The sequence below is a fragment of the Phyllostomus discolor genome, chromosome 8 (assembly GCF_004126475.2).
Source record: "Phyllostomus discolor isolate MPI-MPIP mPhyDis1 chromosome 8, mPhyDis1.pri.v3, whole genome shotgun sequence".
Classification (NCBI taxonomy): Eukaryota; Metazoa; Chordata; class Mammalia; order Chiroptera; family Phyllostomidae; genus Phyllostomus; species Phyllostomus discolor.
This window is the reverse complement of record NC_040910.2, coordinates 65,252,893-65,275,486: the sequence shown is the minus strand read 5'-3', so window position 1 is coordinate 65,275,486 and position 22,594 is coordinate 65,252,893. Positions and strand designations below refer to the sequence as shown.

At 48.0% G+C, this 22,594-nt stretch overlaps 1 protein-coding gene across 1 annotated transcript in view; it reads left to right on the top strand.

Annotated features, from left to right (window-relative positions):
* Positions 1-22,361, top strand: part of LOC114515208 (protoheme IX farnesyltransferase, mitochondrial) — a 118,447-nt gene extending 96,086 nt beyond the window's left edge. Inside the window, exons 6-7 of the mRNA XM_028534546.1 lie at positions 7,003-7,235; positions 20,510-22,361. Of these exons, the coding sequence (XP_028390347.1) occupies positions 7,003-7,235; positions 20,510-20,919 (643 nt within the window). The 3' untranslated portion in view covers positions 20,920-22,361. The remainder of the gene's footprint in view (positions 1-7,002; positions 7,236-20,509) is intronic.
* Positions 22,362-22,594: the final 233 nt, after the last annotated feature.

Here is a 22,594-nt window from a genome sequence, read left to right as displayed (position 1 = left end):
TCACACGGAAGACTGAGAGTGCTGGGAGGAGCTAGTAGGGGAGGGTGTGTTCATCTGTTCTAACCAGGGCCTGGGAGCTGACGTGTGTCACAGAGGGGCTTTCCCCACCTAGACCACAGACTGCGAACCCACAGCCCGCAGGCCAGATCCTGAAGAAGCCCTTTTCATCTGGCCAGCTGTGCTTTTCCACATTTGCCAACATTTAAAAATAGAAAAATTTAACATAATGTCCCAGATTCCTGGGCTTTTTTGGCACATTTCCTCATGGTATCTGCCATCCAGACCTGAGCAGTAGTTCCCACGGTCCTCACAACTCTCGTTTTTCAGGTGGTCGCTCCCCTTCCCTGCGCTGCCAGCCTGTCCCTGAGGAGGTGTGCGCTTGCAGGCCCTGTCGCCGTGCAGGAGGTGGGCTCAGGCATACTTTACGTAGCTGAGCTAAGCTGCTTCTTTCTTTTTTTGTACAATCTTATAAATTAAAATGATAGGGAGTGAAAGAATTAAACCATCTGGCTCAACCAGGAAAAAAGGAAAAGCACGTGTCTCCCGGGTAGCAGGTGTTTGGGAGCTGGGATAACGGAGGAATTCGTCGGTGGTCCCTGAGTTCAAGTTTGAGGACTGCACTGAGACTGGACCCTTACACTGGAAACTTCATTTTCATGAATGGGATCAAACAATAGGAATTGTTCCTCTGAAAATTCCAATCTTTGTACAAATAGCTTATCCTTAATTTAAACTAGATTGATGTAGCCTAATTTTTTGAGTCACCCAGTGCTTCTTCCTGATTAGAAAGCTGAATCTCGGAGATCAGCAATCAAGTAAATGTCTCTTAGCTTTTTTTTTCTTATTTCCCTTCTATATTAAGATTCTTGCAAATTGTCATTCAGCTCAAACCTGCTTTTTCTCCTTGAAAAAAAAAAGTTTTTCTAATACATGCCACAGTCCCCATGTTATGAATATATCCATGTCCAAAATACTTCCTTATTCTTGAATTTCTTTTAAACATGTTTAGACATTTAATTTGTAAGTAGGTCACCATAATTTTTATGGAAGTGATAGCTTTTTGAACATGGTTGTATAAATTTTTTAAAAAAATACATTTCTTGTCCTCATTTTCTTCACATATTCCTTAAATTGCAAATTTGTGTCAGCCCTCTGCTACCTTGCAGTATCTATAACCTGAGACTTCTTCAAAAATAGAAAACTCCTAAATAAAGTTCTAGGGAGACATTTTTAGAATAGTTATCTGTAGAGGCTTTCCCCAGGAACTCAAACCAAAGCTCAAATGTCAAATTTACATATGAAATTAAAGTTAAATTGGCTTGGTTTGATTAAAGTTTGGGGTTTTCTTTTGTTTTAAAGAAAGGAACTTTTATTTTGTAATTTAAAAATCATTTATTCTGAAATAATGACCCAAAAATACGAGATTAATTTTTGTTTAAACCAATTACTTGCAGGGCTGCTTAAAATATAAAGCTTTCTTGATTTAATATAACATTTTGTAGCCCTCTCTGACACATTACTTAAACAGAAAGGCCATATTTCTGCAGCAAATTATTTTAAAAGTCAGGTAATTTAAATTGCATTTATTAAGTGCAATAAATAGAAATCAAATTAAAGCTTGTATATTCTCATTTGTTTCTAATTTTTATAGAAAATTCCACTTTGGTCAAGCTACTAAGGATTGGTGTTTAGTAAACAAAGAAATATGTTTTAAAGGAGGAATAAATAATTCATAGAAACATGTTGACAAATTTCCCTCACTCATAGTCTATTAGTTCCTTTTCTACACTAGCCTTGGGCAGGAAAGGCAGAAGTAGAAAGATCCCAGGCACTGATGCTTGGTAGAAGGATATGTCAATTTAAAATGTAATTCAGTTTTGGATATGAGTTTGGAAATAGATCATCATTCAACCCTCAGCATGAGCCATAAACCTATTTGCATGAGTGAGTGAATAAATAGAAAATTTTTTTTTAGTTCAAGAAAATCACTACATTTTTTTTTCTGCCATCATCCCCCCTCCATCAAATACAGCTGTTTTCCTTACTCAAACATTAAATGTTTTATGGAAAATTAGAATATTGTAGTATCATCATACCCTCTTCACCTGCTTTTCTGCTCTTTGCTATACAAATTTATTTCAAGGAGAACCACTCCCTCAGAGATATTAATTTCTCTTCTTAATAAAGGTCATTACAGAAACCATTGTAGATGCACAAGTGCACCAATAATCTTTAAAAATATTTTGCATGTGATCAATCTAGTTTTTCCTCATGTTGGATTAAAAAATAATCTACTTGATATATCTTCTCTTTATCCCAGAACATTATTCTTGCAAATTCTCTCCCTACTTGGCAGTTTCAAAAACAATTCTTTGCTTCTTTTACTGATATATTTTCATTGTACAGTCCTGCCGTTTATCTAGATAAATGCTTTGTTTATCTCTTACTCTCCCTTCTTTCAAACAAGGCTTCAGTTAACTTGTAAAGCTATATAAAACATGACAAAGTTATCCTACCCCCAAAAAAAACCCTCATGAAAAGGAGACTTGGGAGAGACAAATTAGGGCCAAAAATAACTGATCCAATAAACGCGGACTGAGACCCTGCCCACGTCCGCCTACCCGAGAGCCGCCCGGAGAGGGTGGTGCATGCTCTGCGAGTGGGATTCGCCCCAAGATACATTGGAATATCTGCTAGGCAGATTCAAGGACAAGTTCTGAGTTAGGTGAGTTCTGAGTCTCTTAACTTGCATTTGATAAAAATTGTGTGGTGCCGTGTTCATGATTCCTCAAAAACCCCCAACGTGAACTTCCGTTGTTAAGCACGTGGGAGCTTGTCTCATTGCTGGTCACCCTGGCAGGCGAAGCGATCCCTCTGAAAAGCAGATCTGATTGTTTTCCTCCGCTCTGTCAACAACAGAAAACTTTGTTGACTCCGCACTTGCCCAGAGGAGTGTTCAGGTGTCCATGAGACCTTGTTAAGCTCTCTGCTGCCTGGCACGCCTGCCACTCATGCCGCACCCCAGGTGTGTGGACCGCACCTTGCTCTCCACCCTCGGCCTTCCTTCTCTCCTGCTGCTTCCCTGCCCAAGATACACTTCTCTCCCTTGCTGCCCAATACCCACCTGTCTGCTAGGTCTCAGTTTGACCATTTTCTAGAACCTTCCCTGCCCGCCCACACACTGCCTATCAGTGCCCGCAGACTGCCGTCTCCTCTGTCGCACCGCACGAATTGTTGCTGCCTTGTTAGCTGTCTCCCACTGCACAGCAGGCGCTCCCAGGGCATAGCTCCTCATATCACATCCCAGGTCTGCTGCTCCTCTTCCTTACCCCTTTCTGTCCCCCACTCCCCCACTTCTCTCCTCCTTCACTTCCCAATCATTTTCATCTCAGGGAATATAGGAGAAAGTTAGGCCACTTATACAGTGGGGTAAACTGAAGGAGCTTTGAAACCCCACTGGAGTCTGCAACCAGCCTAAAGACTCCAGCTCTCAGCAGACCTGGGAAATAAGGGAACCAACCAGTAAGTCCTGTCAGATCTGCTGTGTGCCCCACATACCAGTGTGGGTGGGGGGCCTCAGGGTTAAATGAGCCAGCAGGTGAGCCTGAGTACAGGTTCTGTTTCCAAGTTTACTTATTGACTCAATTTGTCATCTGTAAAATGAGGATCATCTATCTCAATAAACATGTTTTACATTGTTAATTTTTGTTTTGTTTTTAATGCCATACCCAGTGGTGATGCAGGTTCTGGAAACAGGCTTTCCCTGATACTGCCAGTGGAAGCATCAACTAGTGTAAACTCTGGAGTGGAGACAGGTGGTGCACATCGAGGTCCCTAGAGTGCGAGAGATCTCTGAAACCTGGCTCAGCAGCCTCACGTGGAGGAATTTATTCTCAGAATTTATCCTGATTGGTGCACTGTGAACAGCAGTGTGTGTGTATAGTGTTCATCCCAACATTATTTCTAATTAAAGAAATGGAAAAATAGGTAGTGTCCAAACAGGGTATATTGATGGAATACATTGTGGTATATCCACAGAATAGACTGCTGTATAACTATTAATGGCGGCCATGTAAAAGAATTCTTAATGGCATAGGGAAATTATTAAGATCTATTGAAATAAAGTGAGTAGCAAAACCACAATTCAGTATATTCTCAGTTATTTTTAAGTAGATATATTACTAGGAAAAGGCTAGAAAGAAATTAACCAGTATGTTTCCCTGAGTAAATAATTTAGAATTTCTTTTTGATTTTTGGTAGTTTCCATTTTTCCATAATGAACATATATTACTTTTATAATGTGCTTTAGGAACAATAAAGCATCATGGAAATAAACCCCCCAGAGTTTGCAGCTGGGGCCCCTTTGCCCAGCCCATGAGAAAGCCTAGGTGTTCACCAGTCCAGGCTCCTGGGACCAGGATGGGCTGAGAGTGATCCTGACTACCTGGGCGAATGGTCTTGTTTCCACGGAGGTGCCTTGTCAGCCCACTCAGTTTTTATTCACACCCCTGAGCACACTGATTTAAACCCCCAAATTAAGCTTCATATGAGGTTTTCTGTGATTTTGAGAAGGGTCAGAAGTGAAACTAACAATAAAATTGCCTATCTCGGTAAATTAAATTCATATGTGCTTTTCTGAATGGGCTTTCATAACACTAGTACTTTGGAATCCAGCTGGCTTCCACAGACCTTGGAATGAACAGCCTTCTTTTTTCTTTTTTTTTTTTTACACAAGGTTCAATTGAGGAAAAATAAAAATATTTATGAGCTACATTTTTCTCCCACCCAAAATAAAACTAGCTTTTTAGAATCCCATAAGAAAACAAAACTGTTTTTATCAGCCATAAACTACATTATTGGGAGAAAACATTTATAATATTTGCATGTTTTTTAGCCATCTGAATTCGCCTCTCTGCACACATGCCAGATGAACAATACAGAGGTGTCATCCTGAACTTCACTCTGGAAAGTTAGGTTGTTTGCTCTCCCTGGAAGCCAGGTGAGAAATCAGTGTCAGTAAGTGCTGAGACAGAGTTGGGGAGCAAGTGGGAAATTCAGGGATCAAGGAAGTAAAGACATGTGGTCTACTTCATCAGGATGTTTGGGTTCGAAGAGGGATAGTAAGGACTTTGGGGGCACATGAACCATGTAATTGAGCTGAGGATGCAAAGGGTTAGTAGACATGGAGACAAAAGATAAGGACAGATTCAGGAGGAGATTAAATAAGAGCAAAAGTGGAGAATTTGTCTTTAAAAATAGAGAAGATATTCTTCTCCCAAGTGGGAGAAAGGTGCAGCAGGAAAGATGAGGGTACTTGTCTCTGCTACATAAAAGGGAAGGACATCCGCTGCAGGCATCAGGGGCCAGGGTGAATCTGGAGACCGGAGAGGGCTGGAGAGGACTTAACACGGTCACTTACGAAGAGTGGGAGAGGAAACCTACTCCACGGAAGCACCAGCACAGTTAGCTGATCCTCTTGACATGGGGCCAATTAGAGTGATCGCAGGGCTGTCTCCAGCAGGAGTGGAGACGGGGGTCATTCAGCAGATTCAGTGATGGGAACGGTCAGGGTGGGAGTGGTGGAAGGAAAAGGCCGAGTAAAGACGGAGGAGGCCGCAGGGAGGACTGTGGAAGTCACTGACCACAAGACTTGGAAGACTAGGGAACCGGGCCTGGGGGAGGAAACTCGCCCTCAGGGCTGACAATGCAGTCAGCATCTTGACAACAACATATTCCTCCTGGGTTCCCTTTTTCCATCAGACGCCCCTCCTCAGTATTCTGTCTCCAGGGCAGAGTGGCCACAGGCCTGCGAGGAGAGTGCTGGCCACCATATCAAAGTGGTAGCTGGAGTTCAAGTCACTGCCAGCTTTGCGTTCTGCTTCCCTGGCTCCACTTGGTATTTTCAGCAGATGGGCTCTCCTGTCCTTCCAACCCCATTCCCAGCTGAGTTCTAACTTGTAACCATGGGGCTTCTGCCCTGCCGTGGGAACACTGCAGCCCTATGCAAAGGGTGGGGGAGGGTGAATGAAGGTCATTTTCTTTGGGGAACTGGCCATGGCCAAAATCAGGCCCCCAAGAAGCTGCACACCGTGACCCTCACTTCCCAGTGAGCAGGTTGTGTGGAGCCTGGCTGAGGTGTGGAAACGGTCTCCTCAGAGGCGGGATTATGGCTCCTATAAGGGGAAGGCAGGCTTGAGTAACCTCCTGTAGGCATCTTTAGAAAGAATAAATGAACATGTGTAGAATTAAGAACTAGTAGATCCCATTTATGTAAATTTTCACAAAGCCTTCCACAAGATTCTGTACAACATTTACTCTAAAACAGCAGACTCTCTCGAGAATCAAGCTTATAATCATCACTACCATTTTATAGTTTTATTTGACAATTTTCTTTTCCATCTATAATACTGCGACCTCCTCTTAGAAGTCCCGTGCCCACAACCCTGCTGTGGCCTTGGCACTGTGGAACAGCGCATGTGTCAGCGCCGGCACCACTCTGTGCCTGTCGTGTGCTACAGCGGGGCTACACAGCCACACCGCCATAGCCGTTATCACTGATTAGGTGGAACTTTCTGATAAGGTATAAATAAATGGGCAGAACTACTTCCAGAATGGAGACACAATTTTTTGCCCGAATCTCACAATACCATGTTCTGAGTGGTTCATCCGTAGCTATCACTTCACACTAACTGTAAAACAGAACCTTGTGCAAAGCAGGCACATGTCCGCCCTCAAGAAAGAAAGCCCCATGAAGACAAACAGTAATTAGGGAATGACCTCTCCTGTACAGGTGAGTCGAGGTAGGCCCGCATGTCCCACAGCTGGGAGTCCTTATTTTAGGTTTCATAAAAAAGATGCCCCATAATAGGGAGGGGCCACATCAGCACTGCCTCCTGGGTCGCTCCATTGTATAGGGGGGATTCTCTCCTCATCAGCTCTGACTCCAGTGTGTGGCTCGCCAGCCTGGAAAGTGACAGCTCTGTGTTTTCTGCTCTTCCCCAGCCCGTTGCTTGCCGTGTCCTTTGCCACTTGCTGTGCTGTTCCAGGAGTTGCCCTTCTGACCTGGGGGGTGAACCCACTCACAGGAGCCCTGGGGCTCTTCAACATCTTCCTGTATACCTGCTGCTACACCCCGCTGAAGAGGATCAGCATTGCCAACACGTGGGTCGGAGCCGTTGTCGGTGCCATCCCACCTGTCATGGGCTGGACGGCAGCTACTGGCAGCCTTGATGCTGGTGAGTGTCTCACACACTGCTCAGCTTCTGCTCAACAGACATGCAGCGTGGGTGCCTGATCCAGGTGCCCAGAGTCTCTACTGTGAGCATTAGCATGCTCTGGCCAGAGACGTTTCCTTCCCTGACCTGCAGTACTTGGCATTAGAGTCCCCTCTGTTCAGTGTTGCTTCTTACGGCAGTGCACAGAAAGGGTGGTCTGAAATCCTTAGCTAATGGGAGACTAGGTCTGCTAGGTCTCTTGAGACATGGGGAAGCAGCTCTGTCTCAGCCTGTGAAAACAGGTATGATAAAAAGAAAGTACCTAGAAACCACCAGCCACGTTAGCACTGCTGGGGCGTTCAGGATGTCCCGTACCGTAGAGGTGTCTGGTTCCAGGCCTCCATGCCCCTGTCCTGTCGACGGGACATTCCCACATCGGCAGACCTGCTGCATTAGCTTTCTTGTTCGTTCCCACAGATCCAGGTATTTCCCCTCTTAGGAAAGAACAGATTATTTTCATTAGTTTCTAATTTATTTTTATATGATTTGCTTAAATTGTTCATGCTGCCTACAGTAAAACCATTGAGACCTTCCTACATTTTTTGGTGGTATGTCACAACGAAATTTGTGGGGTGAAATAGCCCATTTTTACCATCTGTAAGGGAAGTTTCACAGCCTAATTAGTCAAGTAATTAGTGTGTTTGACCAACACTTAGGAAGGAAGTGGTGAGGTTTCCTGGAATATATGTAAGTACATATTTTTCACATGAGAGATCAAAGGCAGTTGACCATAAACCATTGCCTATAAGCCACATTTCTGAAACTTTTCATAAAAGCTCTTAGACTCTGATCTGGCAAGCTTACTAAGATGATTACACCTTTTCCATGATTGTTTCTCAGAATGGTTTTCATATCCTGTAAATGTCAGCATTCTATGAATCTGCAAATGCAGTATTCGACAATGCACGTGCTTGTTTGGTCTCTCCACGTGGGAGGCTCCTTCACCACACAGCCAAGTGATCAAGAGCAGTGGCTCTGGTGCAGGGTCCCCTGGGTTTGGAGCCCAGCTCCACCACTCAATAGCTGGCTGCCCTTCAGAACGTACTTGACCTCTTTATGCTATTGTTGCCTTATCTCCCCTACATGGAGCTAATAATGGTCCCTTCTCCTGGTGTTGTGAGGATTAAGTGAATTATTATTAAATACTCCTAATTTCCACAATGGGTAGATTGATACAGATTTAAGAAAACTCATGAGATTTTATTGGTATGCAAACTCTGAGCAATGATTGTTGCCTGGCTGTTGTTTTGAAGACGGAGGTGCCTCCTGGCTTTGGTGGGAAAGAGTACTGGGTTTGTCGGCGTGTCTGTCTCAGGTGAGGGAGGCAGGGTGGACCACTTTGGTCTGACAGCCCTGGACTAGGTGGTGTCTGAGTTTTCCCCAAGCTCCAGGACACAGTGTAAATCTAAAGAGTACTCCTGCCTCCTACCAAACTCCTGGTCAGATTCTCCCCCCTCCTCACTTCTGCCTGGAGCCTCAACATTGACTTGATCCAAACTCCCTGTCTCCCTAACGCAACTCTCCTCTCCCCTCCTGCCCCCTCCAGATGTTCTAGTAATGGCCGAGTCATGCAGGGTTGGGGCTGCGAATGAAGGCCAGTAACTTCCAGGCTCTGGGCCTCAGCATCACCCCACCCACAGTGATGTTGTGCTCTTGTACTTCACACTTGGATGCCCTGCTCTGAGCCACCTGCCTGTTCCTTAGAGACGGCCCATACCCAGTCAGGAGGGCCAAAACCCTTTTCAGTCTCCTTTAAGCTGGAATAAAGGAACAAGACACCTCAAACTGCCTTTTCTGTCTAGGGAATCCCAGGGTCAGGGGCAAGTATTACAGCTGCAGGGACAAGTATCCCTGGAGACAAGAGAGAGCAGTCACATCTGGGCCACAGAGAACTTGGTGCCTCCATTGTACAGGGTCCTAGGACCCAGGTTCTTGCTGAGGGCTTGATGCCCCTGTTGTAGCCCCAGGCAGTTCCCTGTGAAGAGTGGAGCCTCCGCATGCATGGGCTGGAGTTGCATCCTCAGAGGCCAGAGGGAAAAAGAGCTTTTCAAAGTCCTGCCTTTAGGAGCTGCCACTCAGGCAGGAGCCCTTATTGTTCAGGAACAGTCTGGATTTGGCTAAACTGCTAATAGATATATTTTACATAAAATTTTGGATATAGTCTTTCTGTAATCCAAATTTAAGAGGGACAGCTAAGAGCCACGCGGCCGCAGAGAGAAATGCTTTTGGCCCTGTGTGAGATGGACTTGTATCATCCTTTGTCTCCCATCCTTAAAGACACATCGCTGGACACGCAGTAACAACATGGTTCACTGGCCCCATTCTAATTGACCACAGGTCAGATTGTGTACCTAAAGTCTTGTCAGGTTTACACGGAAAGAAGACTGCTACTGTATATAATGCTTCAAACTGCTTCGAAGAAAGTTTCAAAACATTGTATTGGTAAAGCAAACTTGAGATAAGCAGGAAGTCTTTGAATGAATGAGTGGGTGCATAAATGCCTTCTGTTTTACAGATGGCAACGGTAGGTTAATCCATGGTCAATTGCCAAATAGTCACTCAGGGTGCCACACACGAGGAGTGATACAAAGAAATAAGGCATCTGAGGGAATCTAGTTTGAAGATTCTTATTGCTGGGATTTTAGGAACTAGGTTGAACATGATTTTATGTAGTTTTGCTGTCTTCTAGTACTGCACTATCTAGTGGGGCATCTACTAGCCACGTGTGGCTTTTTAAATTTAAACTGAAACTAAACTCAAAAGTTCAGTTTCAGTTCCTTTAGCCGAATTTCAAACGCCCACAGCCGCCTGTGACGACTAGCCGCCACACTGACAGCAGACGTGAAACATTGTCACCCCACAGAGAGCTCATTTAGACAGCACTGCGCAGAAGGGTGAGTTGGTGTCCTTGTGAGCCTGCGCGCATCTTCCTCGTGTGAGTTTGTGCTTTAAATAGTAGGGTCTTGTGTGAGACTGTTCCCGTGGTCTAGCAGAGGTCTGAAACAGCCGTTCTCAAACTTGGTGCACATCAGAGTCACCTGGAGGGTTTGCTAAAACTGAGACTCCTGGACCCACCTCAGGGTTTCTCACTCAGCCCCCCTGGGCAGGGCCTGCAGATCTGCATTTCTAACAAGGTCCCAAGTGATGCTGATGCCACAGAAACCACAGCAACCACAGCCTGAGAACCACCAGCCTGAAAAGAGAAGCAGAGAGAGCTCCAAATGCCTTGGAAACACCCAGGGTTGGGCAAAGGGCCTGGGCAAGTGGTGTCGTTTGAGATGCCTGAGTGGTGTCATGCGTATTAGCCACAGAGGGTCTGCCTCTTATCTGAGTTCTTATCTTAAGGGACTTGTTTGCTTGAAAGAACCCTTCTAAGAATAAAATGGCTCCCAGGCTTTCCTTTCTTCGGTGGTATCTCCAAACCATTTTATCTTTGAACCTCCAAAGACCCTTCACTTTGGAGAAAGCCCACGGGTAGAAAACTTGGGGTGGGAATACTGCGTTGAACCGTCCTGACAGTAGGAAGAGAAGGAGGCAGGGGTAAAGGTGTGAAGGAGGCCAGGAGACCACCCTCCCAGAACAGCCTGGACTAGGAACTGCTGGGGCTCACTGCCTTCATCCCTAGCCTCACTGTGCAGCTGTCACTTGAGGACCTACTGTGTGCAGGGCACTGAGAAATGCAAATATACCAAAATCCAGTCCTTGCGGAATCATGTCTCACTCATCATCATTAGGTAATGAAATATTGACTGAGCTAAGCCTTTGGCAGGAAGAGTCCTCAGAGGGTTGCAAAATGACCTAAGGCGGTCTTGGAGCGCAGTGACTTTGGAATTAAGTCATGGTAAGCTTGCCTGAGAAGGGCAGGTGTTTTCCAAGAAGCGAGAAGAGCATGCACAAAGAGGTTTGTGGGCCCGAGAGCCAGAGCGGAGGCGGGAGGCCCTCAGAGGAATCCTGCTCTGCGGAAAAGCAGGGCAGGTACACTGCAGGCTGGAGCAGGAAAGCCTCAGGGCTCCGCTTCCTGGAGACCTAACCACAAAACAGTGTGCAGCTGGTTGGTTCCTTCCTTGGTACTGGAAATCAGTTGAGTTGCTGAAGCCCGCCTGGTCTCCCAAACTTGAGTGTCTTCTCTCACCTCCTGTCCTCCTGTCCTCCCTGGTCAAAATGTCATCCTTTGAGTATTTAATAAAACATCGGTCGGATCGTCCTTTGAAAGAGCAGCTTGGGAACCGGAGAGAACCCTCGGGTGGGAATGAAGGGCAAATGACCAAAGGGCGACGATCACACCAAACTTGTTCCTTGCCTTGGCCCCACCTTCCCTGACTACTCAGCCAGGACTCCACGCACCCAGTGCTGTCATCTGTCATTCAGTCATGCATACCTGTGCAGAAGCCATTTCCCAGGGCTCAGTAGATGGTGGGCAGGACTGGAGAGCATGCGGCTCAGGGGCGTTAGGATATAGGAACCTGCCAGCGTCCCCTATTGAAGAAGCTCCCTGTCCAGTCCGGAGACAGAGGACAGAGGGCCAATACAATAGCTGGGGAAGAGGGTGGGTATCCCAGTGGCTTGTGGAGTCAGGAGGTAGGTGTTCAGAAGGACCTTCCCCCTGTCCCGGCGGCTAGCTGGTCTGTGAGTTGTGCTGTGGCTGCTGGGCTGGTGAGGACCCGATTGAGCACCACACAGCTTCTGCCTCCTTCCCTCGCTCCTCCAGTAAAGGCCTGAAGCCTAACTTGCAGGTGGGAAGGGATAATGGTTCTCTGAGGGTCTGATTCCCCTGCCCACCCCCCACCCCCGCAGCTACTTTATTGTTTTGTTTTGTTTTGTGCTGGGTTTTTGTTTTTTCGTATCAGATAGTGAAAAACAATTCTCATTGTTTTAGATGCCCCAGTGGGCAGGGTCCAAACCTGTGCTCACTGCTGCATCCCTGGTTAACCCAGCACAGGGTGAGGCAGGGCCGGGAGCGGGGAGGAAATTGAACGGGTTAGTGTATGGAAATTGGGAACACTAGGTCAGTGTCAGGTGTTCTTGATATTTGCTATTTCATACCTCCACAAGGAGCGAGAAGCAGCATGCTTTTCTTGCAGTGGAGGCAGCACAAACAGCCTCAGCGGAAGGAAGTGTTGTTTAGAGAGGAGTCCCGGCCAGCACATCTCCGTGTGTCTGAAGATCATCATCAGAAAGATTTTTCTCTGCATGCGTTCCCCTCCCAGGTGGAGCCTTTTCCTCCCACCTGTCTAATGACATTTTGCCTTCTTCTTTTTTTACATTAAATTGCTGTTACTAGAAAATAGTAGAAATGCTCGCTCAGGAGAACACGGGAAGGCCACATGGCAGGACCGCCCCTGGTCCCAGGTCTGGCCAGCTAGTGCCTGGGTGGGCTCCGCACACACGGGACAGTGGGGAGGAAGGGATCCGCGGGGCCCAGGAGAGGGCCTGCTGCGGTGGGCAAGGGGCACTGCAGATCAGCGCTGGACAGCAGGCTCCCCTGCACCCAGCAGGCCCAGAGCTGTGTGCATTAGGCCTCAACAGTGTTTATCTCAAGAGTCTATTTAGTTTCTCCAGGAGTCAGGTTAAAGACTCTTCCCCCTCCTCCTTGCTGAGGCCACCTCTCTTTCCATCAACCCCATTCCTTAAAAAGGCTTAGATTCTATTTTGTAATTTTCCTAAATTTGAATATATCCCAAATCTTGGGAATTTGCAGCATGGGCCTGGGTGACAGTCTTGAGAGCTGACTTGTAAATTGCCTTTGGTTTGTAATTCAAATGTTGTTGTGTGGTAAACATTAATTATGTCAGACAACATTCAGTTACAAATGAGGACTTAGAAATGAGCTCTTATCAGGAAGTGACATTTGGCAGATGGATGGTTTTAGTAACAAAAAGAGAATGAGTTTTTTTAGCCTCAGCTGGTGAACTACAAAATGTTAAATGCTGTTTCACTTTATTTACCTCCTTTATTCCAGGATAAGAAAATAGAATAAAGACAATTTATTCACTCTTTCATTCAGCAAATATTTGAGGGCTTACTAAGTACCAGGACTGTTCAACCCAAGCACTTTTAAAGATTTCCTGTAAAATGGTGCCTCCCTTGAAATCAAACTCAAAAATGAGTGTGGTCATTTTGTGTGAGATTTTCTTTTCATAAGTAGCCTTAGAGCCTCAGATGAATTGAGATAAATGATATTTTTAAAGACAAAATGAAGAAGGAATGTTTTCATGGGAATATGAGCATGCCAAACAATATTTAGAGCCTGTTCTCCCCAAAGACAAGAACACAAAAGGCTGGAAATGCACTGCCAGCCCCGAGGCTGGCAGGGTGACTGACGGCCAACTCTGGTACTGAGTGTGCTCCCGTCTTGTCAGCGCGCCGGGTTGACTGTAAGTGATAAGCCTGAAGGAAATGAGGGCCCGCGCCTTGCATGGCAGCCTGGTGGACACAGTGCCTGGCACAGAGTGCATGTCTCACCAGCACGGTTCAAGGAACAGATTAGTATTGGGTGATAAGAGGGAAAGAACCTGCAGGTGCCCGAAACTGCCCTCTAGGGGGATGGGAGGAAGAGAAGAAGAGAGCGAAGCACTTTTTTCAGAGTCAGACAGAGCTTTGTGCTTCCTTTACTCTTGTCTTTCCCTTCAGATGCACCCCGCAGTTATTCCACTGGACAGTGGGAAGAGTACGGCAAGGTGAGGGGAGGGAGGGCACCCGTGCGCCCTCCATTGTTCCTGCATCACTTGCACAGAAGTCTCCAAGGGCAAGCAGTTGCTGCCAAGCTCCACTTCCCACTTCCAGGGGATTTTTAATCTCCCCTTTTGTGGCTGTGCAGTTGATACACTGGCCCCACATCCTCTTCCCTTTATTCGTGGTGCCCTGGAAGTCTATTGCCCCGTTGAGGCTGATCTGTTTCACAGGCTCCTTTGTGTTAGCCCTCAAAAGAAAGCTTTGAAATCTATGAGCATGAAGCTTTGGGTTTGGCTCTGCTTTTCCAGCTAGCCCCCAGTTCACATAGCCATGTAACCCTGACAGCACAAATGTAACTGGCCTTGGAATGGACGGGCTACCAAGGGCCACACGTAGGGGAGCCTATTGTACTGGAGGGATGGCCTCCCAAACCCAGCACCAAGGTTCACTGGAGCTGTGTTCCCTGATCCTTGTCAAGGCCCCGCGTGAAAGGGGACTGGCAGTGAATGGGCTCGGGTGGGAAGGGGAAGAATGCAAGAAAGCCCACTGCGAGCGGAGGAGCAGACTGAGACCACTGCACTGCCTTCCAAAAGGAGTCTTCCTGGGAAGATCACACTGGAGTCCGAGCTCCAACTTAAAAATTTTGGCTCCATTCTCTTAGAAACCACTCAGCCAGAGCTGCCTTGCTTTGCTCGCCAACAAAAGAATGGAATTGTGCCATGGCAGCATTTCCAGATTCAGGCAGAGAGTTTAGGAATACGTGTATTTTCAAAGAGTCACTGGGAAGATATTGGTTAGCCCTGCCCCCGCGATACGTCCCCCTTGTCAGAGCTGGGTGACTTGAGATAAGGGTTCTCTCCAGCTGTCTGCACACGAACCGCAGGGTAGATGTGCTTTTCAATGTTTCCTTTGTGTGGAGAGAAATAAACACCTCCCTGGACACCGGGACGGTCTCCGGAGCTGCCTTCGAGCTGGGATTTTGGCATCCTGGTCTCAGGAAGTTGCTGTTCTCTGAGAACCAACAGCTACGATATGCCACCTATTTCACAGACTTGCAGTACTTTATATATTCATAGACCAACAAATATTTTGTGAAAATAAAGGAAGCAGACATTTCTTCCAGATGTGATTAAACCAAATATGTACAAAGATTCTGCTGTTAAGTAGGAAAATGAAGAAATGCATTTAATAGAAGCACAAAACCATAGGTTTGTATGGGTGGATTGAAACTCCGAGACCATCTTCGGATCTTGGTTTACAAATTGGAAGGTTTCCTCTTCCAGGAAGCCTTCCCTGACCTCTCCAAGGCTGACTTTGGTCTTCCTCCTATGAGCCCCACATGCCCGGCCCCTGATGTCACATTCATGGGCTATCATCCTGTATGTTGTCTCTCCCTGGCCAGGCTCCAGCCGGTGGCCTGGAGAACAGACTGCACCCATCACTAGTGCGTGTGAGTATTTGTTGTTAGCATAGATCAGCCCAGTAAAAATAGACGGCTCTGGAGTAGTGAGGCTGAGGGGATGCCTTTGAACAAGTTAACTGAGTGCTTTATGTTTACCACACAAGGAAGGTGGGCATCATGCCCCCTGGCCACTTCACGTCTTCCTGTTCTCCTCCACCTTATCTTGATGGAGAGAGTAATTTGTTTTACATCGTGTAGATGAGCAGAGGCAGTTGCAGCCCATCAAGTAGAACCGTGTGGGGGCTATTGTTCTGATCACAGTCTGTTCAGGCTAAGCTGTGATTTCTAAAGCTCTTTGGTTTGTGACAGGAGCCAAACCCATACCCAGTTTCCTCTCTCATGGAAAGCAGTGTGCAACTCCTATAAAAATGGCTTTTTAAATTGTTGTTTTAAGCAGAAGCATAACTGAAAAATGTGTATTGAGCAAAATGGAATACCCCAGTTGGCACACTAAAAAGAGGGCTTTGGGACAAGACAAGGAAAATCCCTTTGGGCCTGATCCCTTCACCAGTTAGAAGCCAGTTTCCCAGCTGACGTTGCTTTTTCTCAGCCACTTTGGTGACCAAACAGATACTGAGCTCTGACTTGTGCTCCCTCCCTGTTTCTCACTCATCGCTGATGTTCTCAACTGGACACATCTTGGTCTCCTCGGTTTCCTGTGCTTCTGTCATAACTGCAGGCAGAAATGCAGTCCGGCCTTTGGGACATGGGACAGCTGGTGAGCTGCAGGTCGGCTGTACCACGTACCTCGCCCTCAAAGCTTCACGGTGACCCGATGTCCTGAGAGTTTCTAACAGCACTTCCTCTGCACTGGTCCCTTTAAAATCCAGAGAGCATCCAATGTTTCTATCAAAATACAAGGAACAGTCTCTCATCCCCCTGCTTACTATTCAGTTGTGATTGGATGGTCCAGACTGCCCTTCTGTGCCCTCTGCTTCCCCAAGGCTACTCCCTGTCAGGAGAAACACTGCAGTCTGTTGCCTGCTCGCTAGCATTATGTCTGAAAAAGCAATTCACACACATTAACTTAAAAATACTTTATTGCTGAAAAATGCTAACCATCATCTGAGCCGATAGACTTGCTCAGTGCAGGGTTGCCACAAACCTTCAATTTGTAAAAACTGCAGTGTCTCTACACAGCACAGTCAAACAAGGTATGCCTGTGATTGAAACCAACTGTTTTGAAGGCACCAGGACTCCTGGGAAAGCACCTCTACAGTTTCTTCTCCCAACATGTGTCCCTCTTCTCAGCTCCACTGGCGTTTGGATCACCACCACCTAGCAGTTGGATGTTACTAATTTGAGTCAATACATGGCAGCAGTTTTCTAGAAGGGCTGGGTCACTGGACTGAACACCTTTGGGCAAGTTGATTCATCTTCTCACTTATGGTAAACCCCCCTATAGGAAGGGGTGCTGTGAGCGTTGGAGAGCATGCACAAGGGCAGAACTCCTCTACCCAGGGCCCAGGGCACGACAGCCATGAGGCAGTTGGCTGGGATGTCCTGGAGACAGTTCAGAACACCAGAAGCAGGACTCTTCATGTCTCCACCATGAGCACACTCACCTGTGCACGTCCCCAGACTGCACCACCTAAGTAAAGTCATCAGGTCAGCCCCCCTCAGCACTCCTCACTGTCTCCTGCCATTTGTGGCCCACCTTCCTGTGGTGACCTGCGTTGCTGGGGCCAGTCCTGCCGAATCCCCAGGCCCATCCAGACAGCTTCCCCTCCCTTACTCCAGCCTCCATGCCCTCCAGACAGGCCTGCAGTATCTCCTCCCAGGATTTGATAGAATTCTGCTTCCAGTCAGTTGGGTCATGGCTCAAATGTCACCTTTGGGAAGCCTTCCCTGAGTAGTCAACCACACTGTCACCTGGTTTTGATTCAGTAAATAACGCTCATTGCTGTTGCTTGTGTTTATGTCTCTCTGCCCCTCTAAACTTTAAGCAGGGCTTGTCCTGGTGGCCACCACCTTCCTAGCACCCAGAATTGGGTGTTCATGTGGTGACCCCCGTCACCCACCTCCCCATGGAGTCAGCAAATAGCAGCTCCTTCTCTTAGTACTGGCATTAAAATTGCAGTGTGTTTGCATGAACTAAGATATGGCTATATGTTATTTATAGATAGGGTTCACACAGACTTGGGGGTTTTACTGAAAAGGAACCCTAAAATCAAGGCTTTATTCTGTTTCCTTCCACATTGGACAGACTCAGTTGACTTACAGGAACCCTCAGGAAGCTGTCCCAGGGGATGAGAGCAGGCCCATCCCTCTTCGGCCTTTACACCCATGCAAGTCCTCCTCCCCTCATTACAGCTGCCCGCTACGCTTCATTCAGAAATGGATACGGCCCTGCCCAGAACATTGTGAATGAAAATCGCTGTTCTTTCTTTCAGATGACGTCCAAGCCTTCCCCTGGTGTCCCTCTGCAGCTCGCCCTCTTGAGGCAGACAGAGGAGAGATTAAAAGAGGGGCTTGTTTCTCACCCTCACCAGCTCCTGCACAACAGGGGCCCTTCTGGGCTGTAGAGCCCAGACTGACTTTCTCAGTGATTCTGAGTCATGCAAACCACTCTCCATCTGGTGAATTCTGTGGTAGCCATAGCCATAGCCATAGCCCCATCCTTTTTCTGAACAGTCCCACAGATGCAGGGACTACATCTTCAAGGAGCCTGATTACCTGAAACAGGACTGTGGCTACAAGTTCCCAGCCTGTCTGTGTGGAACAGCACTTCCCTGGGTAGATGACACTGGTCATAAACTGTCAGTTCTCTGGTCAGGGACCCCCAGGCGTCAGAAATACGGCTGGGAGTCAGAGCACCCAAGACCCTCTGCAGAGGGAGAGGGTGGGGAGTGGACCAGGTCCTGATAGTAGGCCATAGGGGGTCTCACATACCAGTGCTGGAAACAGTGTCCCAGACGCCATTGGTGCTGAAGCAGCTCCTCCTTTTACATGGGGTTTCCACTGAGGAGTCTCGGGCCCTCCACTGCAGGAGTACTGAGTACTTCCTGTACTCCACCTCCACAGACATGAAGATGGAACACGTGCTTAAGGAGTTGTCCACAGTCAGCTAGGAGACATGGACAGGATACTCAGCACAGCTGCACCTCCGGGTACACGTCCTGGCCAGACCCTCCCACAGCCACCCCAGCCACTCTCCCGGGTGTCTTCCCTCAGGGCTCACCCAGGGTCACCTTCATGGGCTACCCTCCCTACTTCCCTGTACATCCTCTCAGTGAGCCTCATTGCCAGGGATTCCCAGCCTAGGCATTGCCCTTGACACTCCCTCTCCTGCTCCTGATCTCTGTGCACATGGTCTGTCATTGCCACCACCCGAATCCCATGCTAGCCCAGGCTCTGTCTGTGTCTGCTCTACCACATTCATCTCATCTCCTGATGGATCCTTCTTACCTGCTCTGGGCCTCTCAGGTGTGTTCTTCACCAGCACTCCTTTCCTGGCACCCCCGACCCCGCACAGGCTCACATGTTCTAACATGGAAAGGTCCTTTGTGACTGCTGCTTTGAGGGGAGCGCTCCCATTGTTCTCAGTACTGCAGCCACATGGGCCTTCCTTTTTTATTTCATTTTGTAAATTGTCAAACAGTAAAATTGACCTTTTCCCTTTTGTCGCAGAGCTCTGTAAACCCTACCACCGGACTCATGTCCCTTCAGTACTTCACTGCACTGCACATCTCCCTGCCCTAAGTCCCATGCAGAGCCCTCTCCGGACTAGGCTTCTTCTCCCTGGGAGCTCAGCTCAGACGCCCTTCCTCACAGCAGTCTCCCCCAGCCTCCTGACCTCGTGCTGCATTGCACGTCTATCTGCACAGTGAGGAAGTGCTGACGGGCGTTCACTCGTGTGGCTCTGGAGAGATGATGGGAACTCAGTGCTGCGGGGACACATGGCTTTGTTTCATCCCCAGTGCTTGCACTCTACTGAGGGCACTCAGTAGACATGTTTGTGTGACTGAATGAGTAATAAATCTCTTACTCAGTAGTGACTGTGGACCCTGCCTGACACCAAGGGAGGTGGCTTAGTGTAGCGGAGCCCAGTCTTTGTACAAGACAGGCTCCTTTCGAACTCCTCCTTCACCTTTGGAGAATGTGTCATCATCTGATTTGTTTGTGTGTTTGTTTAATGAGCATGAAACTCACCTGAAATCCTATGGTCCAGATTAAATGAGGTCAACTGTAAAGTCTCACATAACAGCGTCCGTCAATGGCAGGCTTCACTACACCTGTGCAGGTGTGGGGAGGTCCTGCTCTAGAGAAAAGGGCTAAATGGTGCTCAAGGTACTAACATGTCCTTGTTGGAAAACTGCAAAACCTACAGACAGGTTACTATTCGACCCTGGAACCCAGGTCCTTTGTACCAGTCCGTTCATTTAATGCATGCTGTTTTAGTGCCTTCTGCCTGCCACATCATGCAGGCTCTGGGGAATTGGAGAGCCATGTGCCAGGCACCCACCCTGGGGCTCCACCAGTCCCTGGTGGAATTGTTTGTAGGTACACAGACAAAAACCAGAGTGTCCCCAGGCAGGCCTGGAGCTACATACCTTTTCTGTCACTGCCGAGCAGGGAGCTGCCAACAGCTCTGAGGCGGGACCTTGGGGAGCTCAGCCAGGTGGGCTTGGAGTGTCCTTGAACCTGCTGAAGTACCTCCCTGGCAAGGCCCAATGTGTGGGCACAGAGCTGAGAGCCCAGCAGAGGTCCCACTGGGGCAGCCCACTGTAAACATGTTTGCAAGTGTGTAGGGGCTTCTTACATTGTCATAGTGCTGGGCAGGGGCCTCAGGTGCTCACAGTCCTGCAGTGGGGCAGCCCACCTAGGAAGCCAGGCGTGCCAGTGCAGGCATCTCTCTGCTGAGGTGGAAAGCTGGGGGTGGGGGGTCTTGGAGGGCATTCGGCTCCTTGACCCTGCCTGTCTCAGATGGGAGGCCACACTGGGCAAGCAGAGCTAAGAGCAGAGCCCGAAGAGAGTCTGAGATACAGTGAAATGGGACAGAGCGCCTCGGGGCTGGGGAGGCTGCAGGGTGAGAGAAGTGGTGCCTTTGTCGTTTCTGATGACACATCTTTGCTTCCCTTTGTCTCTAACCCTTGCTCAGGAGCATGTCTCTTGGGAGGAATCCTGTACTCCTGGCAGTTTCCTCACTTCAACGCACTTAGTTGGGGCCTCCGAGAGGACTACTCCCGAGGGGGCTACTGCATGATGTCAGTCACCCACCCGGCCCTGTGCCGGCGCGTTGCCCTGCGCCACTGCCTGGCCCTGATCGGACTGTGCACAGCAGCCCCCATCTTGGATGTTACCACGTGGACCTTCCCCGCCATCTCGCTGCCCATCAACGTGTATATTTCCTACCTCGGCTTCCGGTTCTACATGGATGCAGACCGGAAGAGTTCCAGGAAACTGTTCTTCTGCAGCCTCTGGCATCTGCCGTTGCTCCTGCTGCTCATGCTCACCTGTAAGCAGCCACCACCGGGTGGGAAGAGTGACAGGGGAGAACCTCAGGGTTGAAATCACAATGGCATGTGGGAAAAAGCAAAAACGTACCTGGAGACGCACAACTTTCCCCCTTTGCTGTTAGGCAAGACTGTTGGTAATTCTGGAATGAGAGAATTACCAGGATTTAGTAGAAGGTTGTAAAATGATTTGGTGGTTAATGTCATATGGGAAATTTTTTAAATGATGATATACAAAATGCTCCCCAAGTAAGAAATGGTTTAGCTCAGTTGACTAACACAAAGAGGAAATATTTTTCTCTTTGAGGGTCTTTACATATCTCTTCTCCAGCCCCACCCCTCTTGGTTTTCTTCTTCCTCATATAGATGAACAGGTGCACCTCCTCCTTGTCTGCCCCCCACCACACACACAGGCCCACCTGCCAGCCAGACCTCTCAAGGTGAGCACTCATTCTCTGGTATCTGTGGTTCTGTGGCCTCAGGTCCCTCGAGGACCATGTCAAAGGACATGCATGCTGCTGGCTGCAGCACCCCCTTCCCTGTGAATGAGCCAGGGCCCCCAGTTCCAGCTCTCTCTACTCCATACATGTTCTCAACCGCATATTCCTTCAGACGATAACAGAATACCAAGGATGGCCTGCCGCATGCCGTTTGGAGAAAGAATTCCAAACGGTTGCCTAGGGAATCTCAGACTGGACTGCCAGTCCCTGCCCACCCCCAGCACATATCAGCATTTCAAAAACTCCAAGGAATCAAAGGCATCTTTATAGTTCACTGTCAAATACGGGAGGAGCCTGAGGCATTGCTTTCTGGAAGGGTAGAAACCCCTCTGGCTCAGCTTCCTCACTGTTCTCTTTCATCCTGTGTAGATGGTCAGCCCCCTTTCGCTGCACGGCCTGTCCAAGCCCATCTATGAGGGGAAGCCAGAAAAAGGTGAGCAGAGCTCACATTCTTGTCCCTTCAGTGAGAAACACATCTCCATCCTGGCCTCTTGATTTCAGGAATTAGCTTCCGCATGTCCAGCGGCTGTGCAAGCTAGAGCCTGAGTTGGACTCCTGGTGGGGCTGCCCCTGGTTTGGAGCTGTGAGCTCCTGTCCTAGGAGCCAGGTGTGACTCAGTCAACTGTGGTTCCATCAGCTCTTCACGTATGCCCCCTCATCCACCCTCCAGTTCTACTTGCTTGAAGGTCTTGAAGCTTAACAGAATGTTTTACTTATTCTCCCTGTAGGAATTAATTCGGAGAGTTTAAACAACATTTAAACTGTTGTTGCAATATGCCTGATCTCTCAGAAATTTCTGACACAATTACAGATAGCATCTGATCCCTGTTTCTACTTATCTAAAATATTAGCTCTTGGCAGTGTCTGGGTGGTTTACTGTGGGGACGTGGCACAGGAGTGTCTGGAAAAAACATGCACAATTTGTCACAGCCCTGACATTTGTAAAATGTTTCAGTTCTCTTTTTCTGCTGCAGTAAAGGAGTATAATAAGAATGGAGTTTCTGATGTTATTTTATTTAGTCATCCATGCTGAGGCTGGACAGTTCCTGGTGGAGTTGATAACACTGGACCCACTCTCATGAGCTAGCAGAAGGCTGGACGGCAGCACATGGTTCTGTTTGCAGGTGGTGGGAGTGAGCCCCCTGGAATTTTGATGGCTGTGTACCCAAAAGCAAAGAGCCGTGACCCACCTGCCCCCACCCTACCTTCTGCTAAGAATCATCTCGTCTC